This window comes from Triticum aestivum, chromosome 3B (assembly GCF_018294505.1).
Source record: "Triticum aestivum cultivar Chinese Spring chromosome 3B, IWGSC CS RefSeq v2.1, whole genome shotgun sequence".
NCBI classification, from domain to species: domain Eukaryota; kingdom Viridiplantae; phylum Streptophyta; class Magnoliopsida; order Poales; family Poaceae; genus Triticum; species Triticum aestivum.
Window position 1 is genome coordinate 437,857,010 of NC_057801.1, and position 16,795 is coordinate 437,873,804.

The 16,795-nt window shown below is 42.6% G+C and overlaps 1 protein-coding gene across 6 annotated transcripts; it reads right to left on the reverse strand.

The window, feature by feature from the left end:
* Positions 1–1,262: 1,262 nt before the first annotated feature.
* LOC123070239 (uncharacterized) lies at positions 1,263–11,025 on the reverse strand. Of its 6 annotated transcripts, none has more exons than XM_044493336.1 (7): positions 10,763–11,025; positions 10,188–10,259; positions 6,547–6,619; positions 6,160–6,411; positions 2,067–5,313; positions 1,803–1,885; positions 1,263–1,715 (listed from the first exon to the last, which is right to left on the reverse strand). In XM_044493336.1, exons 4-6 carry the CDS (start codon positions 6,318–6,320, stop codon positions 1,823–1,825), a joined length of 3,471 nt encoding a protein of 1,156 aa, XP_044349271.1. In that variant the 5' UTR covers positions 6,321–6,411; positions 6,547–6,619; positions 10,188–10,259; positions 10,763–11,025; the 3' UTR covers positions 1,263–1,715; positions 1,803–1,822. The 6 variants fall into 6 exon arrangements, with proteins under 6 accessions (XP_044349271.1, XP_044349269.1, XP_044349267.1 ...); XM_044493334.1 differs by having other exon boundaries at positions 6,160–6,422; XM_044493332.1 differs by having other exon boundaries at positions 6,547–6,623.
* Between the last annotated feature and the right edge of the window lie 5,770 nt (positions 11,026–16,795).

Below are 16,795 nucleotides of genomic sequence, written 5' to 3' on the forward strand. Positions count from 1 at the left end.
TGTATTAATAATCTCAATTAAGAAAAAGAAAAATTCCTAACTTGCGTGGATGCGGTGTAATTAATGATCTCGGTTAACAAAAAAAAGTTGGCTTGCAAAATAGTCACTAAATTTTGCCTTGGTACCTGTAATTCAAGTTTGTTAAGTTAGGGATTAAATAGGACCCAGATTCACGGCGTTATAACCGAGAGGGTCTCTAGAGTAATTGCAAAACTTAAAGATTGCTACTCCCTCCGTTTCAGTTTACAAGTCCTACATGTATATCTAGGTTGCCAATTTAATCATCCTAATATAAACTATATAACACAAAAATTATATCGTTTAAAAATAAAACATCTGAAGTTTATATTGGTATGTTTTTGTAATATATGACTTGTATTAGGTTGGTCAAATTGACGACCTAAGGATACACGCACGCCCTATAAATTAAGAGAGAGGGAGTAACATTTTCAAAATAGACTTTAATGCTACATTATAAATAAAACACCAGCCAAATTTGTAGTAGAAGTTACCTAAGTGCAGTAAAAGATAAAAGGTAAGGTCCGCCGGGGCAACAACACGACATGTCAAAAAGAAAAAAGAGAAAAGTCAAATATGACCACTAAAAGATGAGTAGTCAACTGCTAGCAGGTGAAGCAAACTACGGGAAAACATCCTAAAGACCATCCAATATACTGGCAGCCGGTCCATATCTGTCTTGCTGTAAAAAAATGCTACTCCCTCTGTTCCATAATATAAAAGCATTTTTGACACTACGCTCTTATATTATGGGACGGAGGGAGTAAAATTTAAACACAGGATCAGAAGCATGTCGCAAGAAGCCCGGTTGATAGACATCTTGTTATGAATAGCCGACAAGATACATGTCATCGCTGTGAATACCAACCAAAAGCGACGCCTCCAACTTCGGTAATCGCCCAGCTCCAACGCCTGCCACTCTGAACCTCACAAACATATTCTTCCGTCCCAAAATAAGTGACTAGTACTCCCTCCGTCCCAAAATAAGTGACTAGTACTCCCTCCGTCCCAAAATTCTTGTCTTAGATTTATCTAAATACGGATGTATCAAGTCACGCTTTAGTATTAGATACATCAATATCTAGAAAAATCTAAGACAAGAATTTTAGGACGGAGGGAGTACAAACTTGAGTTACTTATTTTAGGACGGAGGCAGTAATTTCGAAGGAACCAGGCTGCAGGATAGGTGAAGAATATGGGTCTTGGATTCAGGACACCACAGAAAGAGGACAATGGCCATAACGGCTAACTCATAACAGCAAGCTCATTTGTTTGCCAATAGCGGAGGGGTTGCGTTTTGCTGTTTTATCCGGGTGTCATTACCGGCCTGCACCCCGAGCCTAGCTGAAGATAATAGTAATGATTCTGTGTTGTCCTATATAATAAATAAACAAACAATTGGTAATTCTAAGCAAAGCGAAAGCGCAGGTTACAAAACCAAATGCCGGTACATCGACATCTTCATGACATTTGCACATTGTGAGAAGAGACCTAGATAATGGAAATGCACGCTACAAATCAAAATTTGGCTGCATCACCCTGTATAAGCCATTTGTGTTATATTAGATCAGACCTGTTTTAACTTAGACAAGTGCTTCACAAGTAAAAGTGGCTCGTCGTGGGCAGAAGGAAGATCCGTTGACTCCGAACATATCTTCCTTTTAGCGCAAAGTTTACGCCTACTTGTTATAACCTGCCTGTGGAAATCAAGGAGTTTGTGGTTAGCAAAGGAAAACCATAGAATAGGAATTTATACCAACAGATGGGGTCAAATATATTTTTACATGGGGTTTCCCGTGATTGGTCAGATACTACCAGGCATAGTTCTCCTAAGAACTTGCTTTCCCAGGTATATATCCAAGTAACCCTGCAAGACAAGATTTTGTAGATTGTTTAGCCGAGTACAACAAAACTAATCCCTCCGATCCATATTAATTGTCGCTCAAATGGACGTATTTCAATGCTAGATACATCCATTGGAGCGACAAGTAATATGGATGGGAGGGAGTAGCATTCTTGCTACAAACAGGAAGAGCATAGGCTACCACCTGAACGAGTTGTTCTACACTCTGAGATTCCTCTGCAAAAAACCTAAAGATGGCTGCTTCTGTACGAGGCACCTTTGGGCCCAATGTCAAGGCCACTTTATCCACGGCTTTCCTCGCTATAATTTTGTGGACCTCACGAGATAAGAGGCCTTCTTCCCACAGAGGCCTTAAGATATTTTTTATGAATTCGCCGAGGGCACATTTGAATGCTGTGATACTTTCTTCATCAGTACTTAGTTTTGGTGGCCCACTATGTGAATCACAGATCCGCGAACCATTTGCAATCTCACTTTCGTAAATTCCGCCACTAAATTCATTCTTTTCAGATTGTTTAAACTGTTTTCCCTGCACAGCAGTCCCACTAAAGGCTGAAAAGCACTGACTTGTATCCTCCCCAGTTGCCTGATTAATCGCTTCCTTTGCACTATGTGAATCAGAGATCCGTGACCCATTTGCAACCGTTCTTGTGCAACTTCCTCCGACAAATTCATTCTTCTCTGGTTGCTTAAACTGTTTTTCGTGCACAGCAGTCCCACTAAAGGCTGAAAAGCTCTGACTAGTATCCTGCCCAGTTGCCTGATTAACCGCTCCCTTTGCACTATGTGAATCAGAGATCCGTGAACCATTTGCAACCGTTCTTGCGCAAATTCCTCCAACAAATTCATTCTTTTCTGGTTGCTTAAACTGTTCTTCCTGCACAGCAGGCCCACTAAAGGCGGAAAAGCTCTGACTAGTATGCTGCCCAGTTGCCTGATTAACCGCGCCCTTTGCACTGTGTGAATCAGAGATCCGTGAACCATTTGCAACCGTTCTTGCGCAAATTCCTCCGACAAATTCATTCTTCTCTGGTTGCTTAAACTGTTCTTCCTGCACAGCAGGCCCACTAAAGGCGGAAAGGCTCGGACAAGCATCATGTGGTTCCGAACCGTGCCCAGTTACTTGATTAATCACTTCTTGAGATGCCTCGAATTCTTCTTCATCTGCGATCATACTAGGCAAACAATTTAAGTCTGGTATTGTAAAACGTGGGGTGCAATCAGCTGGTCTAGCAACATCAGGTATTTTTATGCCAACATCAGATAGGCAGGAAATCTGTCGATTTGATGTCACTTCAAGAACTCCAGGTGGCTGATAATCTTCCTTTGTTCCTTTATCATTTTCAGAGTCTGCCAGAGATAAAGACACTTGCCTCTTTCTTCTGCAATTCATGGTATCTTGTCGGATGTCTCTGCAATCACCTCCACTGGAACAAATTTTTATGACTCTGCAGTCAGTTCCACTGGAGCAATTGACATACTTCTTCCCTTTCTCCAATTCTAAAGTAGTTTTACTGCACTGATTGGAACACTCTGACCCACAGACCTTCACATTACCATCATCAGGAGAGCAAACTGCAAGACTTTTTTGATCCAGCAGTGTTGGACCTGTTATCAAACTGGGCATTTGTTCAAACCATTTGGCACCATCGCCTTGTGCTGCTTTCCTTTTAATTTCACAGCCGATGCCCAGTTTATATTTTCTCCCATCATCCAAATGATTGCCAGTCTCGTGCTGAGAAACATTCCGATACACACTACTATCAGGATAAGTAGCTGCTTGATCTACCTTACTAATATCTGCCCAGTTGTTCCGTCTAGTTTGTTTCTTGCTAGTATCAGAACAACTGTTGTGACTAGTTTGTATCATGCCATTTGGATGAACAGTTGATGGTAGACAGCATGGAAGTTTATTCTCTTCCTTTTGCTGCATGATTTCACCTGGATGTGGTTCTTGCAAAACCTCCAGATTGCACTTCAGCCCTTGCTTGGCTGAGCTTTTGTTGTAGTTTGTACCACTGAGGCATCTGAAGGGCTGCTCTGTATTTATCATTGCTCTTCCCTCACCACGGTTTTGTACTCCATCAAGCGACGTTGCACCTCTACATTTTTGGGAATTCTCCAATTCAGTATCATTTTCAGCCGCACTTTCTGAGTTCCCAGAAGCACTCTCAGATGCATTGACATTTTCATCATCACTTTCTGAGCTACAAGAAGAAGCAGACCATTCATGCCTCGCAGTACCTGTTTGATCTAGTTTTTTAGCTTCAGCACTGCTTTCCTTCCTTAATCTTCTTCTTCTCCAAATATCTAGACATTCGCGAAGTAATTCAGAATGAGAAGTATTATCAGCTTGCTTTGTATGCACGCCCTTCTCCATATGAGTGACTGAGAGATTCTGCAGGTTACGTGTCGAAATGTCTCCAGTTCTTGTGTTTCGAGGTCTTTTGGTACAACCAACAACACTTGGCTGCTTGTCAGATACTAATTTCATGTTGCTACTCCCTTTTGGCTCATTAGATGAAGCGATGGTTTTGCTGCTGTACTTGGGACATAACACATGTGAGTTTTCATTAGACTTTGTTGAGCCACAGCATGTAGCAGCAGCGGCCCGAATATTCTTCATTAGATGGCAGTTCCCTTCTGCTCCATTATGATCTACTTCATCGTTTGTTTCAGCATTTTTCTCCCAATTGTCATTTCTCATCGTATCAGAACCACTATGATGTACCTCATGATGCAGATGCTCATCCTGCTCACGACGTGAACATAATCCTTTAGGGTGCCCCTCATAAATCATACGCTTCTTAGCTTTCTCTCCGACCAGCTGACCTCCATACCTTTTGTGTCTACTGTTCTCAGCTTCCTGTTCAAACGGTTGTTCTCCAGATCTTGTCTGCCGACTGCTTCTCCCATGTTTACCAACACAAGGCACACTGGAATTGTTTTTCTGAGAACTCCATCTTGCCGGTTTTGTTTTTAACCTCTTGCCATGATAAGCATTCCTGCAATTTCTAATGCCCAACCTATCATGAAAATCCTCACGGAGTGAAAGCTCAGGTTGCCTAGGATGGATAGTGCGCAGTTTTTTTGAATTTTTTATAGTGTGCAATTTCTTAAATGGCTTCTTGGTGTAAGCTTTCCTTTGTTCATCCCTATGACGCAACCGACTAGCTGAGGTGTGATCAGGATTATTGTCAGTGTAGAAGCTGTCCATGTAAGCCCGATGCCGTGCTTCATCTATCTCAGAAAAATGGTCAACTGGAAAGTAAGATGGCAGATATTGGTCCGCTTGATAAGGTCCATTCTGAGTGCTACTTCCCCCGTTAAACTGACAAACCTTGCCAAGGGTTACCGTATCATGAATATGTCCATCGGCCCCTTTTGCATAATCACAAACACAATCAAAGGATGGACTAGTCCTCTCAGTCCTGCAATATAAGAAATATAAATCATTAAAGGCCTCCTGATCGACAAATTTCGAAATAATTGGAACAGGACAAATACAGAAATGAGACGTCGCATACTACGGATTTTTAAAAGATGCCTTCCAAAGATTCGTAAGAAAAATAAATGCATGACATTTTGAGGAATGAAAAGGGAGTGGAAAGTGGAAACATATAGAGTGACAGCCAATTGAACTTCTAAAAAATTGAATGAGGTTTGATGTCATGTTGGTTTTCTTATGGAATCGAGGTCATAGGAAAAAAATTACATAAGAAATTTGACGACCCCAATCATAAGATCCAAAGGGCGGCCCTTATCAGAAAACCATTTTAAAGCTTGGAGAGTACTCCAAAACTAGATGATACCCCACACGTTGCTGCGGGGATTGCTTCCAATATATTCAATGAGATTTTGCTATATGAATATGAATTTTTTGAATAATAATATAAGACTGAAACTGAAAATACATATGATTATGTATAGTATAACTAAAAAAATATTGAATAGTAGCATAATATAATTAAAGCACTTGAGCCATTTTGCATGCATGGTTGCATGTTGAGGTGGGTCTTTTCCCATGCATGATTGAATGTTGAGATAAATATGTTAGTTGGGATCACCTACTTAGTTGTATAGGATTCTTATGAAAAAACCCACAACAAAGGTCTAAATGGTACAAAATGCATCCATCATTGAAAATTCCTGTAGCAGTTACCAAATATTCTACCTTATCTCTGAATCATGGAATTCCATCAAGAAAGATACGTGTAAAGCTGAATAACATGATGACCATGACACGAAAAAGTTAACACACTAATGAAAATCATAACCTGTTGGGTATATGCACAGGGTACCTCAAGTTTGCACTGCTATGGGGTTGCTCCCTTGTTGCTTGTTCTCTTTGACGAAGGGTTAACTGCTGCCAATCATATTGCTCACTGCAGCTATATCCTCCCGAAATGAATCCAAAGGGTAGCCTATTTGATCCCATTAATTCCGCAGCTGATGAAATGAGATGACACTGGCAATGCTCACCCCTATATCATATAGATGAGACCGAGAAGTTGTTGTATTCTTACTTCCTGATGTAAAGCTTCCGGAAACCAAAAAAATGAGAATGAATTCAGCTCAAAGGTGCTGCCAGTTAAAGGAAAGTCTGAATTTACCATAAGAGATAAAATTTCAAAAGTTAAACTGTATAAAAAGGAGGCACCTACCAATAAGATCTTATCACCATATCCGATTCTGCATGATTTATGCTTCCATTAGCCCTTTCACACTTTGTGCTTTCTACCTAGCAACAAGTACAACACAATCATTAGATGGTTTCCTGCAACGCGTCGCCTGCTAGACCATATAGCAGATCAAATTGCAGGTCCCTTTCAACGATTATACTTTCTGGGCCCTATTTCCAAAACTGAATCCTACACTATCAGCACCAGGAAACAGTTAGGGGTGCAATTAAATCATGCTAGTGTCTGGTCAAAAAAGAAACTTCAGTAATATGACTACAAGATATCTATGATCTAGGAACAAATACATAGGCATCGCATAAAGCATGTGTAAGTTATGTTCCTAATTGCTTATTTTGCATTGCAAAATATTGTTCGAATTGTTGTGACCGGATCATTGCCGAAAGTAGATTGCGAGACGATTTTGTTAACGAGGTTCAGCGCGACTACGGGTGCTCCTCCCCACATATGAAATCAACATGATACACCGATGACAAAGGACAGCATCTCGACCACCACTCCACGCCCGGTTTGGTCATCCCTACCCCAGGCACCTGGACCACCCCCGTTGTGATATTGGGCCTGTTTGGATCACAGTCGGGAGCAGCCTTACCAAATTTTTGGTCGTTGACTGACTGGTTGGTGTATATTGGTTTGAAGCCAATTTTTTGGATATACGCCAAGGTTTTGGTTGGCCCTTCAGTTTTATGCTGGTTCGTTGGCGAGCCCACGGCGGTAAATATTGCGCCAAAAAGTTGGCGAGCCATGATTTGGCAAGGCAGCCACGGGCAGCATCCAAACAGCCCCCTTGTATCTAGCCTACCAGCTTCGTCTTTTGGCTACCTCGCCGTGGCGTTACATATTTGGCTCGGGTTACATGCATTCAACTCGAACATCTAACTCTCCGCGTATGCCAAGTCCAACTGTAACCTTGTACACATATTCAACACCAATTCCAATGAACATCATACCGGTAATGTCTAAATACTGGCATCATGCTTAATTCTTTGATCATTCAACGAATATATGATCTTGTATCAAGCCTACCAGCTTCGCGTTTTGGCTACCTCGCTGTGGCGTTACATATTAGACCCCAGGTTGCATGCTTTCAACTCAAACATCTAACTCTCCGCATATGCCAAGTCCAACTGTAACCTAGTTCACATATTTGACACCAATTCCAACAAGCACCATATCTGTGAAGTCTGAATACTGGCAGCATGCTTAATTCTTTAATCATACCTGGAAAGTCTAAATACCTGTATCTTATGTTGGTAGATAATTAAAGGCATATATAGCCTGAACCTATATATGCTACTGTCCTTGCCTCTTCCATTAGGGAATTAAATCAATGTAACCAAAATAGTAGAAATGGTCCTCGAAAGTCAGCTAGCAATACATGATAGATTTTCAATAAAAAGTCACACGTGCTGCAAAACAAATGACAAATCATAAACCGAAAGTAAAGAGATCAAAAGCTACTCTAGTGCTGCTCACGTAAGCTTCATTACTATTGGGTTTCATTGTCATCGTATAGGTTGAGTTTAAACGTGTTTCATGTGATGGTAAGCACTATCAGAACATAAGTTCTGGGATTCTTTTAGCTAACTCAATGCTCAAAATAAACTACGTGAATAGGACCTAGCCAATTGTTTGCATAAGATACATTCCCATGTGTGTTCTATAAATTGCCTGCATTGCAAACTAATATACACCGCAACAACTAAATGCATTTCTAACTGTTTTGTTTTGTGTGCAAAGGACTTTGTACAAACTATCTGGACTAACCAAATCACTTTTTTCCAAGACTTTGTGCTATTGCAACCATTTTTTAGACTACCAATTGTGTGATAGGGTTAAGTAAATTCAGTCATCTGTCTCAGAATGCTATTGAGACAATATTTGCAATCAGTTCTAATCAGTAGTTCTACAACATTGTCCGGCTGAAAATTATCACTGCCTTCTTGATTGCATAAACAACATAGATGACTTTGGAGTTAAAGTTGGCTAAGTTACTCTCATAGTTCGCTAGTATTTTTTTTTCTAGTTTAGCACACTGAAATTACTTCTAATAAACACACTGATCATACTGCGTTAATTAATATTTATGTAAACAACCATGATCAAGTTCGCCACACGGAGAATTCACTTGAAACATACTCTCTACAATAATATTTAACAGGCAATGGAGATTTAGATCCCCACTATTTTTACAATCACAGTAATAAGTTAATCCATGAGCATTCCTAGCAAGAATGCTCTAGTGAAAATCATGTTAATTTTCATCCAAAAAAGATATGAGCAGACCATAATTGTGAATATAGTTTGCACTTGTCAGAGAGAAGGGTAACACAATGAAGCGAATAATGGTTATGCAACTAACTAATCAGCAGTTAACATATTATAGCCTCATACTAGTAAATTCAATTAAATTTCAAATTGGAAAAATAATATTATTTAGTATTCGTTTACTATGGCCGAAAGAATAATTAAGCACAACCTAAATTATGTTCACACTTACAAGACTGTTGCTGCACAACATTATATACCATGAAGTTTACTGAACAGAAGGAATAAACCTTCCTTTTCTTCTTTATAATCAAGAAGAAAAGACATTCAGTTAATAAAGAAATAATCAATTAAACTATGAAAGACTATCGTGTGATCTCTACAAATAGGCTGTTTTTACAACAAACTATCTACAATGAAAGCATCACTATCTAAATATAAAAGCACAATTTTTATCCATCCGCAGGTAAGGATGCCATCCGAAATCTCATTTGGCCATCCATTTATCATTGACTGGGAGATTGGATTACAATCCGAGGAGCAAAGTTTATGTATCATTGTGTGAGTGAAGCATTATATTGGTTACTCTGCAAAGCTGATCCAATAGAACCATATTATGTTCCTTGTGCTCAAAATTCAAAAAAAAAAAATGTAGACCATTGGGTGATCTATCTAGGAGGTGCTTCAAAAACAAGCGGGAGTCACCAGCTGGAATAAAGAGGTGTCCTATCCCAACCACCCCCTAGTACATATATACGAGTTCAATGTTCATACCTGTCTCTTCCTTGCCCTAACTAAACAGATTCCATGTCTTCTGCCACCACCAAATACTAGCAAATGAACGACCAGCAGCGTCAGTGTCAGCGTTGTGTTGGCGACAATTTCTCGTACCTCTTCTGAGTTTCCACCTCACTCATCTACCGGGGGCAATTAAATCTGGCAGCACAAATGCTGGGAAGGTGAGTCTGGCAGTGGCGCAACCGGCACCTCAACTCCAGCCTGTAAACACACCTCACAGGGCCGGATCATGACGGACTACTGCCATCGAACGCCTAGCCTTATACTCCAATATAAATTAGCACTACAAACTCAACGCCGTGCACTCAGTCTCACAAGTAGAACAGTCAAGCGAGGGAAGCGTCGATATGCACAAAACGAGTTAGTTGAGCAACAGAAAGGGTGCTGCACCTTGTGACCACATTGCATTGCAAGCACAAAGAAAGCGTTTGCCAATATGTAACATCAATCAGCTACTGTTGTTTTTGAAGTTAAAATTAAAATTCCAATTGAGGCCAAACAGACATGACGACCGGATCTCAGGGATGAAATATTTTTACCTTCACCCAGCAAAAGATGGCTGTGTCTGGAAATTTGTCCTGGCGTCAAGTCCTCACGCGTGACAAATTAACCTGCAAAGAATAAGATTAGAAATCAGAAGGAGTAGCAGGGTCTATTATCGCGACCCTACGTACAGCCCCACCATCTATTTTCAATGGTTCTAAGTCCTCGTTGACTCGAATTCGAACTCTTCTTTATTATATTGTCGGGAGTAGGTTCAAAGTCCACTTAGGATCGAATTTGTGTCCGTATTTACTAGTCGGAATTTCTCTTTCGCATTTCCTTGGGGAAAAAACTCGAAATAGAACTCGGAACATAGAATGCAAAGGAGGAGATTTTACAGGAAAGAATACATCAGAACGGCAAAAATAAATCGATTAGGGGGGAAAGAGCGCAAAGAACCGAAAATCTGGACACGTGGAGGGGGGCGGGGGGGAGGGGGTGTGGGGAGAAGAACGCGAAGAACTAGAGCGATCGGCGGCGCCATTGTTGCGCCGGAAAGTAAACCCTCAAAACCCTAACATCAGCATTGCGTCAAGAGTGATTAAAGAAAGACGGGGACGATCGCCCTTACCATCACAATGCAGCGCGCGCAATCTTTTCTGGGGAGGAACCTTGGAGAGCGCTGCCGCCGACGGGGAGGACGAGAAGCAGGGGGTGGCGGCGGAGACCAACGAAGCGAGCAGGGAATCGAGCGAGCGCCGGGGATTAGCTCTGTGAGACCAAAGGGGGGGAGAGAGAGAAGACGTGCGGGAGGAAGGCGGTCGCGTGCGTCGACATTCGGGCCCCCCTTAGTCACGTCGCTACGCCGGGTCTCCGCGCAATTTTGCCCAGTAAAAAACAGTACCATGACCAAGAACTTGGCATTACTAGCCGGACGATCTCTCCGCAGACCGCTCCGGATGTTATTTTTACCATAATTTTTTTAAACATTTTTACCGTAAAATTGGGGTGCCTAATGGCATGTACAATGGTTGATAAGCTAGTCTTATCTTAAATTTTACATGTAATTTAGAGATGACAAAAAAAGATGTATACAATGGGTCATCTCTTAGTCTTATCTTCAATAACTAGTTATTCCTAAAAACATGATGAGACATATTGTGCTAAGAGATCATCTCTTGTCTTCTCTTAAATAAGAGAAGACAAGCATTTTCTTATAATTTCTCTCTCCTCCACCTCATCATTTATCATACGTTGCATTGTTAGATAGAACCATTGTATATGCCCTAAGAACCACCATCAGAGCCTCCAGACTGAAGCTACCTTGCCCCATGATGACGCTATACAGCTCAGGGTGGACGTCGACCGACTTGCTCTCCCTGGTGGTGGTTGCCACCTCCTTCACAACCTCGGTCATGTTGCGAAACGCGGCCAGCTCCTCCATCAAACCAGCCCTCTTCCTCTACCTATCCAGCACATGAACGTGATTCACAACCTTCTCAGGAACATCAAAGTTGATGTTGTTTGGCCACTATGGCATAGGCGAATCGAGTGGCTGACTAAAGCCCATGACATGCTTGTTGGAAATATGTCCTAAAGGCAAAAATACTGTATTATTATATTTCCATTTCCATATTTAAGAGTTTATATTTCATGTTATAATTGTTGTGACTTTGGAATATGTGATTCAGTGAAAAACTCATATGCACGTGTGGAATGATAAACGGCAAAGTATAGTTTTCCGGTCTTGTCTCTAAGACTGGTTCAAGTGTTGTTCGTGATCATGTTTTCCGGATCTCAGGATATCATTAAGTATAACGATAGTCCTGAAACAATATCGAGAGTATGACGTTAGAAGAACGATCATATTGAATCGACTCAATCTTGTTTGTTAAACTTAAAGGTAATATCGTCTGAAATCATTTGTTATAACACAGAGTGTTAGCATTTGTTTTAGTTCCTCTGACCATGAGAGTATCATAGTCACTTCTTGCCGTACGGTGGAAAATTTGGGGTTGCTCAAACGTCATCAATAACATGGTGATCATAACGACAACTTGCGATTCATCAGAAAGTTTGACAGGGGACTAAATAGCTCGAGAGTGGGATTTGCCCCTCCGACAATGGAGAGATACTCTTAGAGCCCTCTCGGTGTGACAACATCCATCATAGTCTGGCCAGACACAGGTGACTATGTCATGGGGATACCAGAACACTCCAACGAGAAAGAAGAACAAAATCGGCAATGGGATCAACCGTATAATGTGCATGACTCGGGAGGATACCGATCCACCACGGGTTTTGTAAAGTATTGTGAAGCAAAGGGAACATCACATAAAAACCAAAGGTTCACTTGAATGTCATTTGTGTAATCATAGGGATCAATATGGATGTCCACGGTTCCGCTATCGGTCACTGAACAAAGGGATTTCGTTCATGTATATGATTTACTGAGCCTACGGGTCACAAGCTTAAGCTAATCACGATCTACTGAATATTAGTAGGACAAGGGTATTTATTTGTGGAATTGTTTTATTAATATTCAGAATAGTTCCGAGAGGAACCGAAAGCATTCAAGGGTCACTGGAAGGGTTTCGGAGTTTATCGGGCAATACCGGGTATTACTGATAATTAATATATAGGTCGAAAATGTTCCAGGAGATGTTAAATTATATATAATATGCTCTAGTAATTGTTAGAGGGGTTTTATATTTAATTTAATATCAACGCGCATAAAAAGGCCAAGTGGTAGAGGGGGAATTGGGCCACCAAGGCCCGTATAGGGGAGGCACACCCTTTTCCCCTTATGGGAGGATGAATTGGACAAGATGGAGAATTCCTCCCCCCCCCCCGGTCTAGCGTAAGGGGAGGGAAATCCTTCCCCTTGTGTGGCGTTGCCTCCTCCCCTCCCAACATATATATACTTGAGGTATTAGCAGTATTTGAAATACAAGTTTTAGGGCCTCCTCTAGTTCTAGTTCTTGTTGATCCCAGATGATCAATTAGAGCTTGACCTTGATCCTCTGATCCTCAAAATTAGAAGTCCGGTGTGGTTCTAATCTCCTCCCTCTAATTCTTCGGCAATGATTAGCTCTGGACAACGAAGCGCTGCCGGATCGTGAAGATTGTACGCTTGCAACCAAGTAGAGAGGTTCTACTAGGTTTCCCAACAGTGGCATCATGAGCGGTTCTATGAGTAGATGCAGGTTTCAATATAGATCACATGTGGATGTGAGGGTTTGATGTTCTTGTTATGCTTCCCTCGAGTGTTGCTTCGGTTCAGTTCATTGACGGCATGATGTAAGCTTTGTACAAGGTTCTGACAATTGATCGACTTTCGTTGTCGATGATCTGCTAACAGTTCCTTGGGCTTCATCATAGTCAATAATAGTGAACTGTCACGTACACAAGAGGGCGAGGAAGATGAATGATCTTTTGGGGGGTCATGCGCATTAGACAAAGTTTAGTGTGGGACTATAGATTTTTAATTAAGTCTCTTCCCTCACATGCACCCCGAAAGTTAATCTAGCAACAAGACTTATCAGCTTAATTGTGCATGTAGGTAGTTAGTATTATTCGAAAACCCTAGCAACCACGAAAATAAAATTTGCCAAACCGATTAGAGGACGTCTAACTTGGTTTTGTAGGTTTTCATATGATGTGGTATAGGATGTCTAACTTGGTTTTCCAGGTTTGCATATGATGTGGTATAACCTTGGTCATGACAATAGTTTTTGTATGAGATGGTTATATGTTTTAAGTGGTCCGTGTGTCATGACATGATGGCTGGAGCCACGAGATTGCCACCTTAATGTAATGGACATAGAAATAGCCTACAGGTTACACGAAGGACCCGGAGCTTCACCAGGCACAGGAGAACAAAACCGGTGCCACGGCGGTAGTTTTCAAAATCGTCGCCACGGTAACGTTTTCGGAGAAAACTTCATGAAGACCTCAGAGGTCCATGGAGACGTTCTCGGCGCCCAGGGCTATACCATATCATGCTATTATGAATTGCTTGAGATGTTTGTCCCTTTGTTGCTTGCTCCCTTTAATTGCGAAGTAGTCAATTATAAGGGTGGTATCTCACAGCTAAAATCAAGATTAAAATATGCTCTTCCTAGTGTTGCAACTGTTTACAACATTTAGCATTTCAGAGTACGTTATGTCCACATGAGTACAAATGGGATGAGAAGTGTAAAACGTAGATGGCCATGTCGTGTGTGCAGATAACACTCGGTTGTCTTGAAGTTCTGGCAGAATTGTTCTGAGCCCGAAGCATGAAGCATCAAAAGATGAAAAGGAGTCATATGGAGATATGATTGGCAAAAGTCTGGCCACTGATACGTCTCCAACGTATCTATAATTTTTTATTGTTCCATGCTATTATATTACCCGCTTTGGATGTTTAATGGGCTTTACTAAGAACTTCTATATTATTTTTGGGACTAGCCTATTAACTGGATCCCCAGCCCAAATTGCTGTTATTTTTGCCTATTTTAGTGTTTCGTAGAAAAGTAATATCAAACGGAGTCCAAACGGAATGAAACCTTCGGGAGAGTTATTTTTGGAACAAACGCAATCCAGGAGACTTGGAGTGGACGTCAAGAAGCAAACAAGGAAGCCATGAGGCAAGGAGGCGCGCCCCAGGGGGTGGGTGAGGGAGTCCGAGATTAAGGGGTCCTCAGACAGCCGGATTATATACTATGGCCGGACTGTTGGACTATGAAGATACAAGATTGAAGACTTCGTCCCGTGTCCGGATAGGACTCTCCTTTGCGTGGAAGGCAAGCTTGGCAATTCGGATATGTAGATTTTCTTCTCTATAACCGACTCTGTGTATCCCTAGCCCCCTCCAGTGTCTATATAAACCGGAGGGTTTAGTCCGTAGGACCAAAACAATCAGAATCACAGGCTAGCTTCTAGGGTTTAGCCTCTACGATCTCGTGGTAGATCAACTCTTGTAATACTCATATCATCAAGATCAATCAAGCAAGAAGTAGGGTATTACCTCCATCGAGAGGGCCCGAACCTGGGTAAACTTCGTGTCCCCCGCCTCCTGTTACCATTAGCCTTAGACGCACAGTTCGGGACCCCCTACCCGAGATCCGCCGGTTTTGACACCGACATTGGTGCTTTCATTGAGAGTTCCATTGTGCCGTCGCGATAAGGCTCGATGGCTCCTTCAATCATCTTCAACGACGCGGTCCAAGGGGAGGTTTTCCTTCCCGGACAGATCTTCATATTCGGCGGCTTCGTACTGCGGGCCAACTCGCTTTGCCATCTGGAGCAGATCGATAGCTACGCCCCTGGCCATCAGGTCAGGTTTGGAAGCTTGAACTATACTGCTGACATCCGCGGAGGCTTGATCTTCGACGGATTCGAGCCTATGTCAGGTGCGCCGAACAGTCACGACGAGCATGACTTAGATCTGCCATCGGACAGTGTTCGGGAGATCGCGCCTGCGGCAGCCCCGGGAATCAATCTGGAGCAGATTGTGCCATCCGAGGATGGGTGGATGGACCCCGCCATGGAGGCCGCACACGCATCGACCTTGGAGCCGAACACTGACCCCACCTCCTATCAGGTCGGTATCGTCGGACCCCTAGACTCGTCTCCGGCTACAGGATCCGAACCGTGTACGTCCATGCCTATCGAATCTGATTGGGCACCGGTCATGGAGTTCACCTTCGCGGATATCTTTCAACACTCGCCCTTGGGTGATGTGCTAAATTCATTAAGGTCTCTCTCCTTGTCAGGAGACTCTTAGCCGATCTATGTCCGGCTCGACTGGGAAGCGGACGGCAAAGAAATTCGTTCCCCACCCACCACCCACTTAATAGCCATTGTCGATGATTTTACCGACGTGCTTGACTTCAACTCCGAAGACATCGACGGTATGGACGACGATGCAGGAGAAGAACAGGAACCACCACCTATAGGGCGCTGGACAGAGACCTCATCATATGATATGTACATGGTGGACACCCCTAAAGAAAGCAATGGCGATGAGGCAACGAAAGATAATCCCCTGGAGAAGCAATCTAGGCACCGGCGTCATAGGCACCGCTCCAAGCCCCGCCATAGCAAAAATAATGATACCGACACAAGAGATGATAACAATCTGGATGGTGCCGAAGACGAAAACAATCCTGCCCAGCCAGGCTTCGAGCAGGCGGAGCAAGAAGATGGGCAAGCTAGCCCCAAGGAACAGGTAACAGATGGAGAATCAGAGGATGATAATTACATGCCTCTCTCCGAAGACGAAGTGAGCCTTGGTGACGAAGAATTCATCGTGCCTGAGGATCCTGTCGAGCAGGAGCGCTTCAAGCGCCGGCTTATAGCCACTGCAAAAAGCCTGAAGAAAAAGCAGCAACAGCTTCAAGCTGATCAAGATCTACTAACTGATAGTTGGACCAAGATCCTGGCTGCCGAGGAATACGGACTCGAGCACCCTACCAAAAGTTACCCAAAGCGCAGGTTGCTACCTCAAGTCGAGGAGGAGGCGTTAAAGCCCACACTACCAGCGCATGATGCGGTTGACCGGCCACCCTGTGGCCGAGACAAAGCCGCGTACCAGCCCGAAGACCAGACCGCACCCTGTCGCCAATCAAACAATAATACTAAGGCCCGGGGCTACACGAAGGACATGCAAGACATATTG